We start from the raw sequence: 22,500 nt of genomic DNA, 5'->3' as shown, positions 1-22,500 counted from the left end.
GCTACACAACAATACTGCTATACAACAACACTCGATACAACAACACTGCTACACAACAACACTGCTACACAACAACACCGAAACATTACAACACTCACACAACATTCGCTACAACAACACTCGATACAACAACACTGCTACACAACAACACTGCTACACAACACCACTGAAACACTACAACACTCACACAACACTCGACACAACAACACTGCTACACAACAACACCGAAACATTACAACACTCACACAACATTCGCTACAACAACACTGCTATACAACAACACTGCTACACAACACCACCGAAACACTACAACACTCAGACAACACTCTGTACAACAACACTGCTACACAACACCACCGAAACACTACAACACTCACACAACACTCAATACAACAATACTGCTACACAACACCACCGAGACACTACAACACTCACACAACACTCAATACAACAACAGTATCACACTGCAATACCACAAACCTGGACACCAATATGAAATATTTGTGTGTGGTGGTGTAATTGACTGAGCGTTTGTTTGATTGCTTAATTGAATGATTGATGGGTTAATTGCTTAATTGGTTGATTTATTGTTTTTTTGTCTTTTCTTGCTTGCCTAGATGAGGATGACCACGAGGATGAGGTGAGTGCCCCCCAGGCCTGCTGCCAGCGGGGGGTTGAGCAGGAGCAGCTGTCTGGGGACACATCACAGGTGCTGCGCTGACACACTGCAGCCAGCAGGAGGCACTGCGTCCCGGCAGTGGAGGGTCTCTGACCGTTGTCCTTTCCTGTCTTTCCAGCCCGCGGAGGAGAGAGCTGGGCCAGGCGCCGAGAAGAGGAGGCGGCGTACGTGTCCTGCTGAGTTATTACTGTCATTGTCATTATTGTTTTTATTGTCCCTTTTCTTAAACAACCACTCTCCTCCTTTTCTCTCTCTCTCTCTCTTTCTCTCGCAGCTGGAGAGGACGAAGAGGAGGATGAAGAGGAGGAGGGGGAGGAAGATGAAGAGGCCAAGAGGAGGAGGAGGGAGCGCAGGAAGCAAGAGAAACGACAGAAAGACCACAGGTACCAGCGGAGGAGGAAGGGAAATAATTAGCATAAATAAATGCATTAATAAATATATATATGTTTACAGAACAGTCTTCCTTTGGAGAATGGGAATATAAATTGAGGCTAACTTGGGCGCCCTCCCCGTCTCTCCCCCTCCCCCCCGGTGCAGGATGCAGTTCGCCTGCTCTCTCTGTAAGTTCAGGACGGGTGAGGAGGCCGAGATCCAGACCCACCTTCAGAGTCGCTTCCACCAGGAGATCTGTCGCTTCCTGTCCTCCAAGATCCCAGAAGGCTCTGTGCGCTTCCTGCAGGTCTGACACTCTCTCTCTCTCTCTCACACACACAACAACAACGGTAATAACCCCGTTGTTGACGCCAGCAGTAATAGCAGTGTCAGTCAGCTGTGTGTGCTCCCCCAGGAGTACATCGTGAACCGCAACAAGAAGATCCTGAAGAAGAGACAGGGGCTGTTCGACAAGGACCCTCCCCCGCCCAAGCAAGACCCCTTTTCTGGTAACGCACCCCCCACACTCTCTGTCTGTCTATCTCCCATCCCTCTCGCTCTCTCTCTTTCCATTCTCTGGCTTCTCCCTCTCCCTCTCCCTCTTACTTGGCAGCCAGTAAGTGAGTTAATGGGTTAATTGGTCTGTGTTAATTGGTTAACGAGCAGGCGTGGACGAGCAGTGGTGCCGGCGCATCGAGGCGGCGCACTGCCGGGCCTGTGACATGATCATCCCGGCCCAGCGCAGCCTGCTGCACAGACACCTGTCCTCACAAGAGCACGTGCACAACCGCAAGGTACACAAGTGACTCACTCACACACTCACACACTCACACACTCACACACTCACACACTCACTCACACTCACTCACTCACACTCACTCACACACTCACATCTCTCGGTGCTGGTTCTGTTCCAGAGCATCACAGACCAGTTTAAGAAGTCCAGTCTGCCCATTGCCAAGAGCATCCTGAACAACAGCAACATCAGCAAGATGCTGGACCGCTACCTGCAGGTGAGGCGTGCTCCACTCGGCCACTCTCCTGCCCCCCCGTGACACTGGCGTTAAACACACTGCTGTCCGTTTCTGTGGGAAGGAGGAGGTGTGGCTTTGAGTGTTGTGTTTCCATATCTCAAGATTCAAGGATTTTTTTTGTCTTCCACTGGTATGAATGGTGGGTTTTACTTTGTCTCTCTCTCTCTCTCTCTCTCCACCTCGACAGGGGGAGGACCCGTTCACAGAGGATCAGGAGGCGGAGGAGGGCAGGGCGCCAGCCGCGGGGGCCGCGAGGGAGGCCGAGGAGGCACCGGGAGAAATGGGAGAGGGGGAGAGTGAGGGACAGAGAGAGGAAGGAGTGAGGGAGGCCCCCACAGCAACCCGGGCAGCACCAGAATGCAGAGCGCTCGCGGAGGGAAGAGAGAGGGAGGGAGGGGTGCCAGTGGAGGGAGAGAGGGAAGGAGGAGTGGAAGAAGAGGTGCAGGAGGAAGAACAGGAGGAGGAGGAAGAGGAGGAGAACCCCATGGCATAATCCTGGAAAGAGTGTTAAATTGTTTATTTTATTATCATGTAAGAAAAATTATTATACACACATTAACATTCTTAGATATATGTATGTCTGCGTGTGTATGTGTGTGTGCGAGTGTGTTTACATACAGACCCTGCTAAATTAAACTGGGCAACTTTTGACACTGTGTCACTGGTCCTGAGAGACACAGTCCAGTCCAGGTGACTCTCCTGTATAAAATTGCTCCGGTACAATAGTACCCAACTTAATTGAAAAATAACCCAGTAACTCTAATAATAATAACAACAATAGATCGTGTGTGAGGATAAGGTAGGTTATTGTTTTGTGTATTTTACAAAAACTGACCCTGAATATTTTGAAAGCAACACTATTTGTTCGTATTATCATTATTAGAGTTGGGAATGTCTGAGTCTTTGTTTGTGTCATAAACAGAAGTTTGTACTGTAAATATGAATAACGATTACAATCATTTTAGTCTTTCCAATTCAACCTAAGATACCAAAACAGGTGCGCAGTGTGTGCGGGGACGGGGAGAGAGGAGGCTGTGTGGCCGTGCGCGGGAGGCGGGGCTGTAAAATACTTGTATTGTTCATTGCTAAGCATGTACATTAAAAGAAACAAGTTGTTTGATTTTCTCTGTATAACTGCTTTTATTTCATTATTATTGTTATTGTTATGACTGAGGGCGGCGCGGCGGCCAGACCTGCAGCTTCACAGCTGGATGTGTGCGTGTGTGTGTCTGTGAGTGTGTGTGTGTGTGTGTGTGTGTGTGTGTGTGCGTATCTGTCTGTCTGTCTGCCCCTGTGGCTCTCCCTGTGGTGTCCTGGGTCATCTCCGGGGGCTCTGGTTTGCTGCCTCAGTCCAGAGACAGGCTGATTGTCCACTCTATGCTGCCGTGTGCGTGTGTGTGTGCTGCTCTGTGCTGGTCTGGCCCTGTGCAGGCTGTACTGTCCCATGCTGGACAATGTTCTGATTGAAGGCACATGGATTATTATTGCCTTTCTACAGATACCCTGTCCTGCAGTCCTAGCCCTGCCTCTGGACTCTGTATCTTTCCCTGGTCCTGAGAGACACAGTCCAGTCCAGGGCAGCTGTACTACACTGCACTAGTCAGGCTACAGAAACAAGTCAATAAGTCATGAGTCTCTTCTCTTCGTCCTTAAAGGTTTTTATTTGTTTCATTTTGTAGTTACAAAACTACCTGCATATACAAAAAAAAAATATATATATATATATATATAAAGAGATTTCTTTCCTGCAAAACAGATATTTGTAAAAAACCTGTGATCGTCCCTGAAAAGGAAATGCCTATAAACCTCAAAGTCCCCTGCCGTCAGAGGAGCGTGTCTGCAGCGCTGTGACCTCATCAATCTGCGCCAGCCACCGGTCACCGGACGCAGTGCACACCCCTCCTGCAGGACGCTCCAGCCACGGGCGCTGCGTCGCTCTGTGTGTTCAGCTGCTTTGAAGGAGCGCAGATATTTTTAAATGTCATTAAAATATATGTATGTGTAAAAATGATAAAATGTTAAGTCAAGCCACAGTACGGTGTGCAGACTTAAAGTCACATTGTTAAACCCTGGTTCGGAAGAGAACTCTAGTCCAGTCCAGTACAGCAGGGTCTCGGGTCAGGGGTCAGGGGTCGGAGGTTAGGACCCCCCTTCCAGGCCATTCTCCAGGCTGGACTCTCCCTCGGACCCATGTCTCGTTGAGGTGGCGGGGGCACACTGCTGGGATGCCCTGAGCTGCTGCACTTCACCAAGCAGATCCACCAGCTGCCTCTCCTGCAACACAGCATTGACACCGAGTCAATACACTGTCAGTGCACTGTCAAATATCACTCTTTACAGTAACATTAATGAGTAGAATGCCTGTTGTGCACTAATAAGGCCAAATTCGTGGCCGTGGAAAATAAATATTGCAGAACACTGATCTCTAGAGTCAATACAGAGTCAGTACAGAGTCAATACAGTGAACAATGATCAATACTTCAGCCTATCAGTCCGTCAGTCAGTCAACACTTGTCAGCTCATCACCACACCGCACAGAGTACCCTCTGCTACAATATACTATTACACACTGCAAGTACTACACCGCACTGCACATTAAAGCAGTGACCTTTGAACCCTGTCAGACAGTGCCCCCCCCATTGTTCTCACCAAAAAGTCCATCCTCTCTGCTGCTGCCACAGCAACACTCAGCTTGCTCTCATCCTCCTCCCTCTCCTCCTCTATCACTTTCAGCCTAGAGAGAGTAAAAGAGTGAGGGAGAGGAAGAGAGAGCAAAGGAGACAGAGTGAAAGAAAGAGACAGAGAGAGAGAGAGAGAGAGAGAGAGGGAGCAGGAGAGATGGAGAGAGGGTGTGAGTGAATGAATGGTTTTGCAGAGGCAGGTATCTGTCTGTCTGGTAGAGTTGGAATCAGGAAGGCAGGTGGGTTGGTTAATAGGTGACCTGGTGGTGAGCTGGCTGTTGGAGTGGGTTGGTTATCTGGTTGGGTTGGCTGGCATGGGCTGGGCAAGTAGTGTGGCAGGGGGTTGTGTTGTGTTGGGGTGCTATAGCTTGTCTGTAACTATCCCAGATCTGGACTCTGGGATAGTTAGCAAACTTGTCAAATTTGCAGATGATACTAAAATTGGCGGCTCAGCAGATACAATCTGGGCAGCACAGGCTATTCAGAGGGACTTAGATAATATTCAGTTGTGGGCCGACACCTGGCAGATGAAATTCAATGTGGACAAGTGCAAGGTATTACATGCAGGTAACAAAAATGTCCACTATAATGACACTATGGGAGGAATAGAACTAGATGAAGTAACGCATGAGAAAGACCTAGGAGTCTACGTGGACTCCTCACTTTCTCCATCCAAACAATGTGGGGAAGCAATAATAAAGGCAAACACAGTGCTAGGGTATATTGTCAAAAGTGTAGAATTGAGAACAAGGGCAGTGATGTTCAGACTGTACAATGCACTAGTTAGAGCTCATCTGGATACTGTGGACAGTTCTGGGCTCCACACTTCAAGAAAGATATCGCTGCTCTAGAGGCAGTTCAGAGGAGAGCAACCAGACTCATTCCAGGTCTGAAGGGAATGTCCTACTGAGAGACTGAGGACCTGAACCTTTTCACCTGGAACAGAGGAGACTACGTGGGGACTTGATCCAAGTCTTCAAAATCATGAAAGACATCGACCACATCAAACCAGAGGAGCTTTTCCAGATCAGCAGGGACACACGCACCCGGGGACACAAATGGAAATTGGGCTTCAAGGCATTCAAGACAGAAAACAGGAGACACTTCTTCACACAGAGAGGCGTCACAATCTGAACAAACTCCCCAGCGATGTGGCTGAAGAGGCAATTTGGGAACATTCAAAAACAGACTGGATAGGATCCTTGATCACTTAGTTATTAATGGACACCAAACGAGCACGATGGGGCGAATGGCCTCCTCTCGATTGGACACTTTCTTATGTTCTTATGTTCTTATGTGTTGTCTTGCATTCTATTTTGGTCGTGTGATATAGTTTGGTGGTGGATGGTTGGTTAACAGGTTTGGGTGAGACTGGACTGAATGGTGCTGTTGTGAGTGTGTTGTTTTTCCCTCCTGCAGTTCCCTCCTCCCACCTGAAGGTGGCAGTGGCCAGCTCCTCCTCCTTGGCCGCCAGCTGTCCCCGCAGCTCCTGCAGCTCGGCCTGCAGCAGTGCATGCTGGTCCTGGCTCTGCGCAATGAAGTCCTCCAGCCTCTTGGCCAGCTCCAGGTCCCTCTCTGTCACCTGGTCCACACACACACGCAGCTCACATAACTCCTGCTCATGCTGAGAGAGGAAAAAGAGAGGGAGAGAGAGAGCAGGAGAGGGGGAGGGAGATGGGAAGAGGATACGAGAGAGAGAGAGTGAGAAATCAGAGACCGTCCAATGAATGGATAACCAAACAATAATATCAACAACAATACTGCTGCTGCTTCCTCTTCTCCTGACACAACCTCCAGAGCACTGCACCCCCGCTCCACTCCTTCTCCACCCTCGCCCGAGTGGTCTCTCTCACTGGCACGCCCCGGACCCCCTTCCCTGACCAAGTCCCCCAGGGCATCAGCTATGAAATAAATAATGATAATAACAGTAACGAAGTGAACCTTGTCCAGCAGGCTCAGGTCCTGGTGCTCGGCCTTGTCCAGCGCAGAGTCTCTCTCACTGTCCCTGATCCACGGTACCGGGGCCGGTTGCGTCTTCCCTCCGTACGGCTGAGAGGGCACAAACAGGGGGAGAGGGGAGAGAGAGAAAAGAGAGGGTGAGGGAGGGAGAGAGAACAGAATTTGACATGTCCAGCTTTAACAACTTTCTCTCCCTCTCCCTCTTATCCTCTCTCTCCCCCTCGGCCTCCGTCCCAACCTCCCTGTCCTGCCCTCTTCCTCACTCTCTCCTACCTGCCGGGTGCTGGGCAGTGTGATGTCCAGTGGGCGGCCGTCTGTCCTCCCCACGTCACCCTGCAGGTCCTGCTGGCTGAGGGACAGGTTCTCCGTGCTGATCTGTCTGCGCGGGGGTGGGCGCCGGGTGCGATCCCTCTCGGGGACGCTCTGTGTCCTCTGGATCCGCCTTCTCTCCTTCGCCCCCAGCAACCCCGGCTGGGCCCCGCCCGCCCCGTCCGGTCCCCCTACCCCCCCACAGATCAGCTGCATGGAGTTGTGCATCGGGCTGTACTTGCACAAGTCCTTGGGTGGGACATAGCAGGGCTTGCTGGGCTCTGTGAGGGAGCTGGGGGAGAAGAGGGAGGAGGAGAGAGGAGAGAGAGGGAGAAGATGGATGGAAAGGGGGTGAGATCGGGGGAAACAGAGGGGGAGAAGAGAAGGGGAAGAGAGGAAGGGGAAGATTGTGATCAGAGGTTTGTTTAGATGTCCTGCCATTTCAGTGAACTACCTCCCTCTCACCCTCCTCCCATCTTCCTAAGCCCCTCTCTCTCCCTCTCTGTCCCTCTCGTACCAGCTGACAGCGATGCGCGGCTCGGTGGGACCCAGGCAGTCAGAGATGCGGTTCAGGATGGACGGCAGAGGGTGCAACTGGTCGATGGTGACCTGGGAGGGAGAGAGAGAGGGAGGGAGGGAGGGAGAGGAGAGAGGGAGGTGGGTGTGGCAGAAGGAGGGGATAGAGCAGAATAGAGATTACAATTAATTTGCTGCTGTAATAAACAATGAGCAGGTTCCTCTCTCTCCCTCCCCATCACTGACCCTTCCATCCAGCCATCCCTCTCTCCCTCCCTCCCTGTCTCACCTGGTCCTTGGTGGACAGGATGTGGGTGAGCAGCCGGTGCAGGACGGCCAGTCGCAGGGGCAGGTCCACGTAGCCGTCGAAGCGCGCCATGTCCAGCTGTCCATCGGGGCTGGACACTGTGGACACGAAGCCCCGCATGGCCCCCCAGTGGGACTCCAGGAACCCATTCATGAACAGCATGTACTCCTCCTTCTCGCCAAACCTGAGGGAGCGAGGGAGAGAGGAGAGAGAGAGAGAGAGGGGGAGGAGGCCAGAGGAGAGGAGAGGTTGGAGAGAGGGTGAGGGTTAGATGGGTTTGTGTGTCTAACTGAGGGGTCAGTGAATGCGAGGTGCATCTCTTTAAAATTCAGGATATTTGAAACTCCCTCCCTCTCCTCCCTCTCCCTCCATCCCCGCAGACTCACGGTGTGAAGTTGGCCAGGTTCTGGATGACCTTGGCGGTGAGGGTGAGGGCGCGCAGGGCTGGGGGGCCGGGGTAGGCAGGGGCCAGGCCGAACAGGCTGGGGCTGAGGAGGGCGGGGCACAGGAAGCGCAGGAACAAGGATGCACCAATCATGCGCTCCAGCACGGCACCCCGCCCCGCCACCTCGCAGTCCTCGCGCCACACGGAGAAGATCTCATTCAACTCCACGGGGAACGAACTGAGAGATAGAGGGAGGGAGGAGAGAGAGCGGGACAGGGGAGAGGGGAGGAGAGTGGATTGGGGTAGGAGGGGAAGGATAGAAAGATTAATTGATGTGTATGATCTCTAACACACTTTGAGAAAACCGTTTCTTCGTTTGTTAACTCTTCTCTCTCTCCCTCTCTCTCACCTGTAAGTCTCAGTGATTTTCTGGAACGCCTCCTCACAGCCTTCCCTCAGGTTCTTCTGATTGTTCTGCAGTTCGGAGGGGTGGCACTTCTTGGGGTCTGCCTCCCAGCTCTCAGTCGAGGTGCAGATACGGCCCACAAACTCCCCTGCGCCAGAGAGAAACAGTGAGACACACACACAGACACACACACACACACACACACAGACACAGAGACACACAGAAACACAGAGACACACATGGAGACACACAGAGAGACACACAGATAGTTACCCAGAGTGTCGATCAGGTATTTCTGTCCCACCAGTTTCATGTACTCGTCGATGGCCTTGGTAGCCAGAGTGTTCTCCCGGAAGATCAGCGTCTCTCTGTCCCCACAGCGCTGCAGCTCCGCCTGGCCCAGTGCTGCCAGGAACTCCTGCACACACACACACACACACAGTGAGCAACACCACCCAATGCTGAGCCAACACTACCCCTCCTGGGTGCTGCCAGGAACTGCACATGTGCCCACATTATGCCAACAATGCCAACTACTCCATCTGTGGCGCTCAGCCTTCGCTCCCTGCCTCTCCCTCTGCCTCTGTCCCGCCATCCCCTCTTCCTCCTTCTTCCGAGGCTCTCTACACCAGCTCCCCAGCCCCCTCCCCCACACCTTGGCCTTGCCCACGCTCTGCAGCACGTGCACCAGCGCGCCGGCCAGCTCCTCCTTCTCGCGCACGCTCAGCAGCGGCTCCAGCCCGTGGCACAGCTCTGCGTAGCGGAACGTCAGCTGCTCGGCGAACTCCTTGTAGCGCTCGATGGGCAGCACCCGCAGGTTCTGGAAGCGGGCTTTGACCCGGATGGAGGCCTGGCTGGAGCCGGCGGCAGACCCGGAGGTGGCGGCGTAGGGAACCAGGCGGTACCAGCTCTCCTGGAAAACCCGGCCCGAGATCTGCGCCAGGGGGATGGCCACGCTGCCTAGGGGGTGGTGCGTGTCCTCCCTGGCCGCCCCGCCGCTGCCTCCCTTCTTCTTGGGCTCCTCGTCTCGGAACAGGTGCAGGGTGACCTGGGACACGGGCGGCAGGTTGTCCAGCTCAAACAGCTCCCCCCAGAACAGCTGCCCGCTGCTGCCGCTCCCTCCCCCTCCGTCTCCTCCTCCCTCTCCTCCTCCGCCGCTGCCCCCGCCCCCACCGCCGCCCGCCACGGGGCTCTTGGTGCTGGGCCGGCTGGTGGTGCGGGCGTACAGGGTGCCGTCCAGGTGAAGCTCGCAGTAGTAGCGCTTCTTGGGCTGCAGGTCCTTGGCGTCATTCACCCAGAGGCTCAGAGCGTTCTCAGTGCGCTCACAGTTGTCCTGGAGGAGAGAGAGAGGGAGAGAGGGAGTGATAGGAGAGATGGGAGAGATGGGTGGGGAGAAGAGGATGGGAGAAAGCAGGAAAGGAGGAGGGGGATGGAGAAAGACTGATGGGAGAGAGAGATGTCAATGCTTTGGCCACACTGATTGGTCATGGCAACAAAGCTTTTTTGAATTTGAATTTGAAGTGAGTGAGTGGGGCACTAGGCAGTGGGAGAGAGAGAGAGGAGGAGAGAGAGAGAGGAGGAGAAAGGCAGGAGAGAGAGAGGGAGGGAGCTGTACCTTGTTGGGCTGTGCTGCACGCCGCAGGTTCTCTATCCAGCGGTCTCTCTCTGCTGCAGAGCTGCAGTTGAAACAGTGACTCCCCTCTGAGTTAATCACCTGGGAACACACAGCACAGAGTCACACACAACACAGAGTCACACACAACACAACACAGAGTCACACACAGCACAGCACAGAGTCACACACAACACAGAGTCACACACAACACAACACAGAGACACACACAGCACAGCACAGAGTCACACACAGCACAACACAGAGACACACACAGCACAGCACAGAGTCACACACAGCACAACACAGAGACACACACAGCACAGCACAGAGTCACACACAACACAGAGTCACACACAGCACAACACAGAGTCACACACAGCACAGCACAGCACAGAGTCACACACAGCACAACACAGAGACACACACAGCACAGCACAGAGTCACACACAGCACAACACAGAGACACACACAGCACAACACAGAGTCACACACAGCACAGCACAACACAGAGTCACACACAGCACAGCACAACACAGAGACACACACAACACAGAGTCACACACAGCACAGCACAACACAGAGACACACACAACACAGAGTCACACACAGCACAGCACAGCACAGCACAGAGTCACACACAACACAGAGTCACACACAGCACAGCACAACACAGAGTCACACACAGCACAGCACAACACAGAGTCACACACAGCACAGCACAACACAGAGACACACACAACACAGAGTCACACACAGCACAGCACAGCACAGCACAGAGTCACACACAACACAGAGTCACACACAACACAACACAGAGTCACACACAGCACAACACAGAGTCACACACAGCACAGCACAACACAGAGACACACACAACACAGAGTCACACACAGCACAGCACAACACAGAGACACACACAACACAGAGTCACACACAGCACAGCACAGCACAGAGTCACACACAGCACAACACAGAGACACACACAGCACAACACAGAGTCACACACAGCACAGCACAACACAGAGACACACACAACACAGAGTCACACACAGCACAGCACAGCACAGCACAGAGTCACACACAACACAGAGTCACACACAACACAACACAGAGTCACACACAGCACAACACAGAGTCACACACAGCACAGCACAACACAGAGTCACACACAACACAACACAGAGTCACACACAGCACAGCACAGAGTCACACACAGCACAGCACAGCACAGAGACACAGCACAGCACAGAGACACAGCACAACACAGAGTCACACACAGCACAGCACAGCACAGAGTCACACACAACACAACACAGAGTCACACACAACACAACACAGAGTCACACACAGTACAGCACAACACAGAGTCACACACAGCACAGCACAACACAGAGACACACACAACACAGAGTCACACACAGCACAGCACAGCACAGAGTCACACACAACACAGAGTCACACACAGCACAGCACAACACAGAGACACACACAACACAGAGTCACACACAGCACAGCACAGCACAGCACAGAGACACAGCACAGCACAGAGACACAGCACAACACAGAGTCACACACAACACAACACAGAGTCACACACAGCACAGCACAGCACAGAGTCACACACAACACAGCACAGAGTCACACACAGCACAGCACAGAGTCACACACAGCACAGCACAACACAGAGTCACACACAGCACAGCACAGAGTCACACACAGCACAACACAGAGTCACACACAGCACAGCACAGCACAGAGTCACACACAACACAGCACAGAGTCACACACAGCACAACACAGAGTCACACACAGCACAGCACAGCACAGAGACACAGCACAACACAGAGTCACACACAACACAACACAGAGTCACACACAGCACAGCACAGCACAGAGTCACACACAACACAGAGTCACACACAGCACAGCACAGCACAGAGACACAGCACAACACAGAGACACACACAACACAGAGTCACACACAGCACAGCACAGCACAGAGTCACACACAACACAGAGTCACACACAGCACAGCACAGCACAGAGTCACACACAACACAGAGTCACACACAGCACAACACAACACAGAGACACACACAACACAGAGTCACACACAGCACAGTCACACACAACACAGCACAGAGTCACACACAGCACAGCACAGCACAGCACAGAGACACAGCACAGAGTCACACACAGCACAGCACAGCACAGAGACACAGCACAACACAGAGTCACACACAACACAACACAGAGTCACACACAGCACAGCACAGCACAGAGTCACACACAACACAGAGTCACACACAGCACAGCACAGCACAGAGTCACACACAACACAGCACAGAGTCACACACAGCACAGCACAGCACAGCACAGAGACACAGCACAGAGTCACACACAGCACAGCACAGCACAGAGACACAGCACAACACAGCACAGAGTCACACACAGCACAGCACAGCACAGCACAGAGACACAACACAGAGTCACACACAGCACAGAACAGCACAGCACAGCACAGCACAGCACAGAGACACACACAACACAACACAGAGTCACACACAGCACAGAACAGCACAGCACAGCACAGCACAGCACAGCACAGAGTCACACACAACACAGCACAGAGTCACACACAACACAACACAGAGTCACACACAACACAACACAGAGTCACACACAGCACAGAATGGATTAATTGACTGAGTGACCGAGTGAATGACTCACTGACCTCAAAGCAGTACTTCTCTCCCAGGATGGAGCTGTGGACGGGCCGCACCACGGTGCTGCGGTCACTACTGAGGTCCAGGCTATCCGCCGCGCTCACCGGGATGGCAAGAGACTCCCGAGAGCCGTGGGGACTGACCGACCTGCAGAGAGAGCGAGGGGGAGAGGGAGAGAGAAAGAGAGAGAGGGGTAAGATAGTTGAGGGAGGGAACTTGATTTTGGGATTGGTTTCTAAGTGACTGATTGAGTGATTTGATTAGTTGATCTTGTGATTGACAGGCGAGTACCTGGGCCCATCCGCCCTGCCCTCGATGTTGAGCTGTGAGGAACTCTTCCGCAGGGGCACCTGCTTCAGGCGCCGGATGATCCTGCCCTGCAGCACAGAACGGACAGAAAGAGAAAACAGCTTTTAATCTCAATTACTGAATTTCTCCTAAAACCTGCTGGACTGGACTGTGTCTCTCGGGATCAGGGCTGAGACCCTGCTGGACTGGACTGTGTCTCTCGGGACCAGGGCCGAGACCCTGCTGGACTGGACTTTGCTGCAGGTGGTCAGTGCTGTTAAACAGGTGCCGTTGTATTTTGTATAAATACAGAATTGGGTGACTCACCTTGACCCCCCCCTCAGTGGACTTTGGCCTTTGGCCTGTCGTGGCGCTGTCATGGGACCCCTCTGCAAAACACAGCCATCCATCAATTAACCAATTCAACAATTACATAAACGATCAGTGATGATGCTGGTGATTTAAATATTGTCAGCAGCAGCAGCCAGGATTTTCTGCCTTTATATTCAAATATGATTAACTAATGGCCATTGTCTGTCAGATGTCCTAATCAAAGTGATTCATGAGCGAACTGGTTATTTCTACAACAGCTCAGAACAGGAGTGATTTTCAGATCACTGTGTTTTCCTGTAATTTATTTTAATTTGTTTTCTGCGGTTTCTTGTTTTCTAACTGTCATCAAGATATAATTCTGAGTCTCCCGGATCGCTATCTCGCTTTTCTGAGGCCTTGGGGGGGAGCCGCTCATTTCCTATAGCGTTTCCGTTTTAGCAGACTAGTTGATGCACACAAGTCCCGGGACCGGGGTGGCGCGGCGTGGGCCCTGTCGGGTCTGCAGGCCGCTGCCCCTGCACTCCCAGCTCTCTGAAAGGGGTGTGCTCTAGTGTTTCAGCCAGAATAAATACAGGATGTGGTTTGAGCTCCAGCAACGGTCTGCCCTGTGACGCATATGTTGTTTGTGAGTGAGTGAGTGAGTGAGTGAACACATATATTATATATATTTTACTGTCTTTCCTCTTCTCCCTCTCTCTCTCTCTCCTACTCCCCGGCTCTCCCTCTCTCTCTGGTCGGTGGGGTGCAGTGTGTCAGTGCAGCGATGATGTCATTGATTGTAGTTTGACAGTTCTCATGAACTCAGATCTTATCCACAGTGTCTGCAGCTTTTCACAAGTGAATCTTCCATAATAATCACATCCTGACTGGTCCTCCACTTGACCTCAGTGGGCATTTCACTTGCCACCCATTCAGACTGGGCTTGTTTCAAACCAACTCGGTTCGGTTCGTTTGCTTTGAAACATCAGTGTGCAGCTGCTCACACATCCAAACGTGATCAGCTGAGGGTTCGTTTTCGTGGTTCACTTCCGTTTTTTCTCAGGACTCAGATCACTTGTGTTCACATTGCAATAATCAAGTGAACTTGGTTAGTTTTGTAATAATAAATCATCGGATATTTACATTGCACATGTTTAGTGCATATAAGAAATGGCAGCATAACACGCACAATAACACATCCATATGATGGCAATAAAGCAGCTACATGCAGTAGTCTAACACATGTGACAGTCTACTTCTGATACAACCCAATAACACACGGGTGCTCATGTGGTGCAGGATGTTCCCTGGCTCCTAAGTGGTGGAACGACCTTCCCACTGAAGTCAAAACAGCAGAGTCCCTGACCTCCTTCCGGTTACTCAAGACAAGTTTTCAGACTCTACTTGTAATTTAGTCATTTACTCTCCTGTAAGATTGCACTTATACAATGTTTTGTCATACTCTTGCTTTCATTACTAGCACTTGTATTGTTTATTTGGATTTAACTGTGACATAACATCTTGTCTGCACTTATTAGCTTCTACAATCTAGGATGAAAGACCTTATATATGCTGTTGACTATCTCGTATACATTCTGAATTTGTAAAAATATATTATGCTTTGAACTGCACTGTATTTAGTAATCTAATCTAATCTAATTTAGTAAGTCGCCTCTGGACAAGGGTGTCTGATAAGAAAGAAATAATATTCTTCTTCTTCTTCTTCTTCTTCTTCTTCTTCTTCTTCTTCTTATTATTATTATTATTATTAATAATAATAATAATAATAATAATAATAATAATAATAATAATAGTAATAATAATAATAATAATAATAATAATAATAATAATAATAATAATAATGTGTACAAATCTGACCGGCAAAGCAATTCATTTTCACAGTCTGTGACGATTGTCTGTGTCATGAACGCATCCAGTATTTAAACACACTGTGCAGTTACTGAACACATATGATGTTATAATGAGTGATGCGCTGCCGAGCCTGTATACACACACACAATAACACCCCCCCCCAAATATCCATCTAGGAGTATGTTACTGCCCCTGCCATACCTCTAAACATATAGTGCTACTTTACATAATACATTAAATGAAGGGGTTTTATAGCAATTAGTTATTTCTGACTTATTTTCTCACACAAACAAAAGCACAAATAAGCCACAAAATGATTGAGAAATGACTCGCTCACACGCAGCATCTTTAGATCAAATTGTAGCTCTGTCTAGGCATGTTACTTGTATTTTATTCCATTCAGAAAAAGAATACAGAAATAGCTTGGTGTAGCTCCCTTGATGAATATACCCCAGTATCCAATAGTGTTAAAAGTACTGATGTTACCGTTAACAATAAGTCAATGAACAGATACATATAAATGCGCATGTTATGTGAACTGGTACTGTACAGTCAAAACTACACGCTATTGGGTGAGATGTGGAGTTCGTTTCCTGAAGAATCCTGAAGAAGTGTATGAAAGCCACTAAGCGTACCTAAAGTAATCAATTAACCAATTAATCAATCAACCAATTAAATCAATCAATCAACATGAGGGGTTTAAAACTCTGATCTTACCTGCGGGGGCTCCACACATTATCCAACGTTTGAACCCAAGCATTTTTACACACTGACAATCAGACTGCTCAGTGCGTGAAACAGTGAGAGTTTTAACACCAGCTCACAGCATCTTATCCTTGTCCAGACACCTCTCTCTCTCGCCTTCTTTACAACTTGTCTTTTTTTTCTTTTTCTTTTTTCTTCTCTCTCCGTTTCTTTATCTTTCTATCTGCGTCCCTCCCTTCCTTCTTCTCTCTCTCGCTCTATTTCTCTCTCTGTCTCTCTGTGTCTCTCTATCTCTGTCTCTCTGTGTCTCTGTCTCTCTGTCTGTCTGTGTCTCTCTCTCAGTCTCTCTGTCTGTGTCTCTGTATGTCTGTCTCTGTGTCTCTGTATGTCTGTCTCTGTGTCTCTGACCCTCTCTCAGACAGACAGAGCGACGCGCATGCGCACAGTCCTCGCTCTGCTCGCACCACCTCGCCCCGCTATCTCAACATCAAAGGAAATGCCGCGGTGTGACGTCAACACTTCCTTTCGCGGCTAGAGACGCTCCGCACAGAGCTGGGCTTTCAGATGTGAGCGGCTACCTCTCGGATACACAGTGACGCTTCCTGCTTCAACTCCTAATTCCATAAACAGATGTGATCGGGTTTCATCTACGGAAAGACACCTGCAGCACCACCAATAATAATAATAATAATAATAATAATAATAATAATAATAATAATAATAATAATAATAATAATAAGTATCAATGTCTCCGTGAGTGTGTCAGTGTGAGTGTCTCAGTGTGTGTCAGTGTCTCAGTGTGTGTGAGTGAGTCAGTGAGTGTGTCAGTGTGTGTGAGTGTGTGTGTGTCAGTGTGTGTGAGTGTCTCAGTGTGTGTGAGTGTGTCAGTGTGTGTGAGTGTGTGTGTGTCAGTGTGTGTGAGTGTGTGTGTGTGAGTGTGTGTCAGTGTCTCAGTGTGTGTGAGTGTCTCAGTGTGTGTGAGTGTGTCAGTGTGTGTGAGTGTGTGTGTGTGAGTGTGTCAGTGTGTGTGAGTGTGAGTGTGTCAGTGTGTGTGAGTGTGTGTGTGTGAGTGTGTGAGTGTCTCAGTGTGTGTGAGTGTGTGTCAGTGTCTCAGTGTGTGTCAGTGTGTGTGTCTGTGAGTGTGTCAGTGTGTGTGAGTGTGTCAGTGTGAGTGTGTCAGTGTGTGTGAGTGTGTCTGTGTGAGTGTGTCAGTGTGTGTGTGTCTGTGTGTCAGTGTGTGTGAGTGTCTCAGTGTGTGTGAGTGTGTCAGTGTGTGTGAGTGTCTCAGTGTGTGTGAGTGTGTCAGTACTGACCCAGAGGGCCGCGGTCCTCAGTGAGGTTCTGGAGGCTCAGGTTGGACAGGCAGCTGCTCACGCGGTTCCGGGTCCGTGTCATATGCTGGCAGGGAGAGAAAGGAGGTCAAGTGTCTGCACATCCACACCTGTCTGCACAATCTAGGACGTAGGACTTGTACTTTGTATGAACTGTATATTTTCCTGTACACTCGTGTAATTTTGAACTTATAATTATATTATGTTTTGATCTGCACTTTGTATTGCTCTTATATAAGTCACCCTGGATAAGGGTGTCTGCTAATAAATAAATAAACAAATAAACAATAATAATAATAATAATAATAATCATGTGAGAAGTCCAGTGGATACAATAGCACTGTTTATTTTTCACTACAGAGCTGTAGGGACTATAGTACAGTATAGTACAGAACAGTATAGTACAGTATAGTATAGCACAGTAAAGCATAGTACAGTATTGTACAGAATAGTATACAAGAGTATAGTATAGAATAGTACTGTATAGAGCAGTATAGTATAGTATAGTGTAGTGTAAGTATAGTGCAGTATAATATAGTCCAGCATAGTATAGTCCAGTATAGTGTAGTATAGTACAGTATAGTATACTGTAGTATAGTGCAGTACAGTATAGTATACTGTAGTATAGTGTAGTATAGGGCCACAGTGCTGGGGGGTGTGACGGTGACTCTCTCACCTCCTCGTCTCTGGTAATGAGGATCTGTCCATCCTGCAGGGAGCAGCTGCTGATGTCCCAGACCGGCACTTCCTGTTGGGGGGTCCAGGAGAAGCGGGCAGGGGCTGGGAGGGGTGCGACTGGGGACACACAGCAAAGAACCCGGTCAGGGCATGTTATACACACACACACACACACATATACAGACACTCATATACACACACACAAATACACACAAAGAAACACACAAATACATACACAAACACATATACACACACAAATACACACAAACACACACAAATACACACACACACATATGCACATATACACAGATATAAACACACATACACACACACAGAGACATATACACACATATATATGAGAACAAATACACATGGATACACAAAGATGCAGAGATAAATACAGTTTCTCTCTCTCCATTCCCTCTCACATGCCATCCTTCTCCCTCCTTTATCTCTACTCCTCTCTGTCTCTCTCTCTCTTTCTCCTGACTACACTTCTTCTATCAATATATAAACAAAAAACATGCGATTCCTCCAACTCACCACTAGATGTCAAAATGCAAAAAGCAGCAAAGTTAACCAGTCAAATTTTTACTCTTCTACTCTATTTGCATGGAAAGCGAATACATGATTATTAAACTCACTAATCCATCAAATGGACAGATATAAGGAGAAAACTATATCTAAAAAAACTAAACTATATCCAGATTGATCCTGGGTGAAAGGCGCTATCTAAATCAAACAATCCACTAATTGATTGATTGATCACTTGGCTGATTTGCTGATTGAGGCTCTGTGCTGTGGGCTGCACTGTGGCCTGTTGTGGGGGGTGAGAGATCAATACAGACAGACACACAGACACACAGGCAGACTTCAAAGTAAAGTCAGAGATAGAGAGAGAGAGGGAGAACAAGTGAAGACAAAATGGCAGGGAGAGAGGGACAGAAAGGATGGATGGAGACAGTTAGGGTCATACACAATAGAGAGAGAGGGAGACAGAGACGAACAGAGACAGAGAGAAAAACAGAGACAGAGAGACAGACACAGAGACAGAGACAGACTTTAGTATAATAACTGCCCCTCACCCTCAGGACTGCAGGGGGTGCTGCTGCCTCCGCCGGCTCCGCCACCCTGCCCTCCGCGGGTCGCCTTTGGCCTCTTGAACTTCTGTGACATGGAGCGCAGGTACTTCCTGAACAGGGCGCCCTTCTGCTGGGGGGGCGCCTGGCCCTCGGTGGCGCCGGTGGCGCCGGTGGCGCCCGGGGGGTTGCTGACGGTGTGGAGGGCACCCGGGGGCTCGGACAGGGCTCTGCGGAAGGGGTTTTTCCTGGGAAGCCCCGCGGTGGCGGTCACTCTCACATCTTGTTTGGGCTCCTCCGACCTGCTAGAGAGTGCCATCCTGTCCGTGCTGGGGTCCTCGCTCAGGGCCTTACGCCAGGACTGCATCTTCGCCCACTTGGACGGGGTGCCGCCGCCGCCACCGCCCCCCACGCCCAGCCCCGCCCCGGCGCTGCCCTCCGTGCTTGTGTGCCACTTGTAGGTGCGGAGCAGAGACGCGTCCTCCCCAGCCACCCCCGCCGCCTCGGGCTCGGGGTCATCGTTGGCGTTGGCGGGGCTGGGGGGCGGCTGGGCGGCCTTCTCCAAGGACCCGGCGTCTTCAGGCACCTGCGGATCGGCCTGCTCGATTTCCATCTCCCTGCTAGTGCCCATCCTGCACCGAGGATCCTCTCTCTCCTTCTCTCTCCCTCTTTCTCTCCCTCTCTTTGTGTCTCTGTGTATCGCCTGTCTTCCTCACTTTCTTTCTGTCCTGTCTCTTTTTCCCTCCTGTTCCCTCCCCTCTCCCTCTCTTTCTGTTTGTGTCTCTGTGTACCTCCTTTGTTTCTCACTCTCTTTCTCTCTTTCTGTCCTGTCTCTGTTTTTCCCCTGTTCTTCTCCACGGCCCTCTCTCTCTCTCTTTGTCAGTTACTCTTCACTATTTCTTTCCCCCTGTTCCCCCAATCACTCTCTTTCTTGCTCTCTCTCCCTTTGAAACAATTCTGCAGTTAACTTCTCTGCTTGTCTGTACGTCCTCCTCTCCTCCGTCCACTCGTTGTTCCAAGTTCTCTCGTACCTTTTGGATTTTTTTTGTCCTCCACACCTTCTGCGCCTCTCTGTCTCTCTGTCACTATGTCTATCTCTCTTTCTATCTCTCCGTCTCTCTCTCTCCTCTGTAACGGTTACTCTCTGTGGTTTTGAAATCTCCGTTTGTTTTCGTCTTCTTCCCTTCTCTTTGATCTCTCTCTCTCTGCTTCCCCCCGCTCCCTTGTTCTCGCTCTCTTTCTCTGTTTCTGTCGTCCTCAACTTCAATATCTCCCTGTCCACACCTGTCTCCCTCTCTCTCCCTCGTCTCTTCTCTGTCGCTCTACAGCTTGAGGGATTGCGCCATTACCCCAAATCACATCCTGTCTGTCCGTCCGTTTGTCTCTCTCTCTTCTCTCTCTTGGGATCCGTCGTTCTTTCTGCTGCAGCTCGTGTACTCTCTCTCTCTTTCTTGTTCGTCAGTGTTTGTTCCTCCCTCTTCCTCTCTCTCACGCTCCCTCGCTCTCTCTCTCTGCAATCTGTTCTGGGACTTCTCACAGTCTGTTCCTTTCTCTAATTAAAAGTTATTAAAAATGGGTCCAGATATGTTTACCCATCCCCCGTCTCTCTCTCTTCAGACACATCTGCACACATTTCTCTATCTACCTATTTCTTGGGCAGGAAGTGGCTGTTGCCATGACGCCCCAGGTCAGCCAATTGGAGTGAGACGTGGCGCGGCGCGAGTGAGAGATGAAGCTTCAGGAGGAAACCGCAGAGCTGCTCTCTTGTTCTGTGTGTGACGCCCCAGACTCACAGGACCGTTCAAACACTGTCAGATGTCTTACAGCTACGGCACAGTCCGGTCCAGTCCAGCAGTGTCTCATCCCTGGTCCTGAGAGACACAGTCCAATCCAGCAGGGTTGTGCAGTCAGTCAGTCAATCAGTGTGTCAGTCAGTGTGTCAGTCAGTCAGTCAGTCAGTGTGTCAGTCAGTCAGTGTGTCAGTCAGTCAGTCAGTCAGTGTGTCAGTCAGTGTGTCAGTCAGTCAGTGTGTCAGTCAGTGTGTCAGTCAGTGTGTCAGACAGTCAGTGTATGGTGTCAGTGGTGCTGAGGTAGAGTAATAACACTATGCATTATTTTCTAGGGTTTTTCTGACACTGATAACCTGCACTTCCTGTCACAGCAGATGTGCTTCCTGTGAGTCAGGTCTGAGTCTCAGCTCGAGAAGCCACTTCCTGCTGAACCATTCTCTCAGAGTGACTGGAAATAACCCATCGCGTGCCAAGGTGCAGGAGACAGCAGATCTAACCCACTGACTGATCTCTTCTGATTCTTCTGATTATCATAGCAACAAAGATATAGACAATAAAATAACTCCAGTGCAAGCATGCTGAGTATTTTAATGACACAGAAGCTGATTTCAGGCAAGTAGTGTCCAGGTCACGGCGCTGTCTGTCCCCCTGTCTGCGGCTTCGGCTCAACTTCCTGTTGGAGTTAAAGACAGGGGGTGGGGTCAGGAGCGCTGACTGTGGGAGACGGGGCGTGGTGACTTCTCTTCCTCCCCTATGTCTCACCTGGTAGTGCTGCCAGCCCCTAATCTCAGAGTAGAGGGCGTCCCCTGGGCAGGACGTGTCGACCACTTGGCGGTGGCCGTGGATGGTGTAGTTGTCCACCAGGCGCCCGCCACGGACCGCGCACTGCGCCAGGCTGTCCCTCAGCAGCGCCAGGGTGTGGGGCGAGGGCAGGGCGGTGCTGTAGTCCCCGATGATGCTGACCCCGTAGCCCAGAGAGTTGTGGCCCTTGGTGTGGGCACCCCGCCACAGCCAGCCCCGGCCCTCATACACGTAGCCGTCAGAGCCAACCACGAAACTGCCGGACAGAGACACAGACACTCACACACACATGTTGGTGCCGCTATCATTATGAGGACTCTCCATAGACATAATGACTTTTATACTGTACAAACTATAGATTCTATCCCCTAACCCTAAACCTAACCCCCATAAAAAAAAATCTGCATTTTTACATTTTCAAAAAAACATAATTTAGTATGTTTTTTAAGCGATTTGAATTATGGGGACATTGGCAATGTCCTCATAAACCACAACCTTGTAATTACCAGTTTGTAACCCACATAAACCAACCCCCCCCCCCCCACACACACACTCACACACACGCAGACACACACACACACGCACACACACGCACACACACACACGCACACACACACACACAAAGGAAAAAGCAGTATTTGTTCAGCATGGTATG

At 50.3% G+C, this 22,500-nt stretch overlaps 3 protein-coding genes across 4 annotated transcripts in view; 1 reads left to right on the top strand and 2 right to left on the bottom strand.

Moving 5' to 3' along the window:
- The window catches only part of LOC136753422 (A-kinase anchor protein 8), a 9,829-nt gene extending 6,620 nt beyond the window's left edge, over positions 1 to 3,209 (top strand). The window contains exons 7-14 of the mRNA XM_066709497.1: positions 618 to 640; positions 798 to 843; positions 954 to 1,062; positions 1,217 to 1,358; positions 1,467 to 1,560; positions 1,718 to 1,845; positions 1,969 to 2,064; positions 2,273 to 3,209. Coding sequence (XP_066565594.1) covers positions 618 to 640; positions 798 to 843; positions 954 to 1,062; positions 1,217 to 1,358; positions 1,467 to 1,560; positions 1,718 to 1,845; positions 1,969 to 2,064; positions 2,273 to 2,578 — 944 coding nt within the window. The 3' untranslated portion in view covers positions 2,579 to 3,209. The remainder of the gene's footprint in view (positions 1 to 617; positions 641 to 797; positions 844 to 953; positions 1,063 to 1,216; positions 1,359 to 1,466; positions 1,561 to 1,717; positions 1,846 to 1,968; positions 2,065 to 2,272) is intronic.
- Positions 3,210 to 3,720: 511 nt separating this feature from the next.
- Positions 3,721 to 21,452, bottom strand: rasal3 (RAS protein activator like 3). Of its 2 annotated transcripts, XM_066707769.1 has the most exons (18): positions 19,261 to 21,452; positions 18,174 to 18,292; positions 17,480 to 17,564; positions 13,605 to 13,666; positions 13,281 to 13,366; positions 12,998 to 13,136; positions 10,264 to 10,362; positions 9,304 to 9,981; positions 8,922 to 9,066; positions 8,652 to 8,796; positions 8,244 to 8,480; positions 7,840 to 8,041; positions 7,552 to 7,643; positions 6,999 to 7,326; positions 6,708 to 6,815; positions 6,200 to 6,390; positions 4,735 to 4,819; positions 3,721 to 4,359 (listed from the first exon to the last, which is right to left on the bottom strand). In XM_066707769.1, the coding sequence occupies exons 1-18, from the start codon at positions 19,883 to 19,885 to the stop codon at positions 4,225 to 4,227; spliced, it is 3,561 nt and encodes a 1,186-aa protein (XP_066563866.1). In that variant the 5' UTR covers positions 19,886 to 21,452; the 3' UTR covers positions 3,721 to 4,224. The 2 variants fall into 2 exon arrangements, with proteins under 2 accessions (XP_066563866.1, XP_066563867.1); XM_066707770.1 differs by lacking the exons at positions 17,480 to 17,564; positions 18,174 to 18,292; positions 19,261 to 21,452 and adding an exon at positions 16,179 to 16,773.
- A 163-nt stretch (positions 21,453 to 21,615) lies between these two features.
- Positions 21,616 to 22,500, bottom strand: part of LOC136752448 (N-acetylmuramoyl-L-alanine amidase) — a 3,394-nt gene continuing 2,509 nt past the window's right edge. Inside the window, exons 4-5 of the mRNA XM_066707771.1 lie at positions 21,807 to 22,101; positions 21,616 to 21,717 (exon numbers count right to left, since the gene is read on the bottom strand). Of these exons, the coding sequence (XP_066563868.1) occupies positions 21,673 to 21,717; positions 21,807 to 22,101 (340 nt within the window). The 3' untranslated portion in view covers positions 21,616 to 21,672. The remainder of the gene's footprint in view (positions 21,718 to 21,806; positions 22,102 to 22,500) is intronic.

This window comes from Amia ocellicauda, chromosome 7 (assembly GCF_036373705.1).
Source record: "Amia ocellicauda isolate fAmiCal2 chromosome 7, fAmiCal2.hap1, whole genome shotgun sequence".
Lineage (NCBI taxonomy): Eukaryota > Metazoa > Chordata > Actinopteri > Amiiformes > Amiidae > Amia > Amia ocellicauda.
The sequence above is the reverse complement of the archived record's forward strand: the minus strand, read 5'-3'. Positions and strand labels throughout refer to the sequence as shown.

Coding starts and splice junctions, on each gene's coding strand:
- rasal3 (XM_066707769.1), bottom strand. CDS start 19,885: ATGGGCACTAGCAGGGAGATGGAAATCGAGCAGGCCGATCCGCAGGTG. Junction 18,293..19,260: donor CACCCCCTGCAGTCCTGAGG/GTGAGGGGCAGT, acceptor GTGTGTCCCCAG/TCGCACCCCTCCCAGCCCCT. Junction 8,042..8,243: donor AACCTGGCCAACTTCACACC/GTGAGTCTGCGG, acceptor TCGCTCCCTCAG/GTTTGGCGAGAAGGAGGAGT.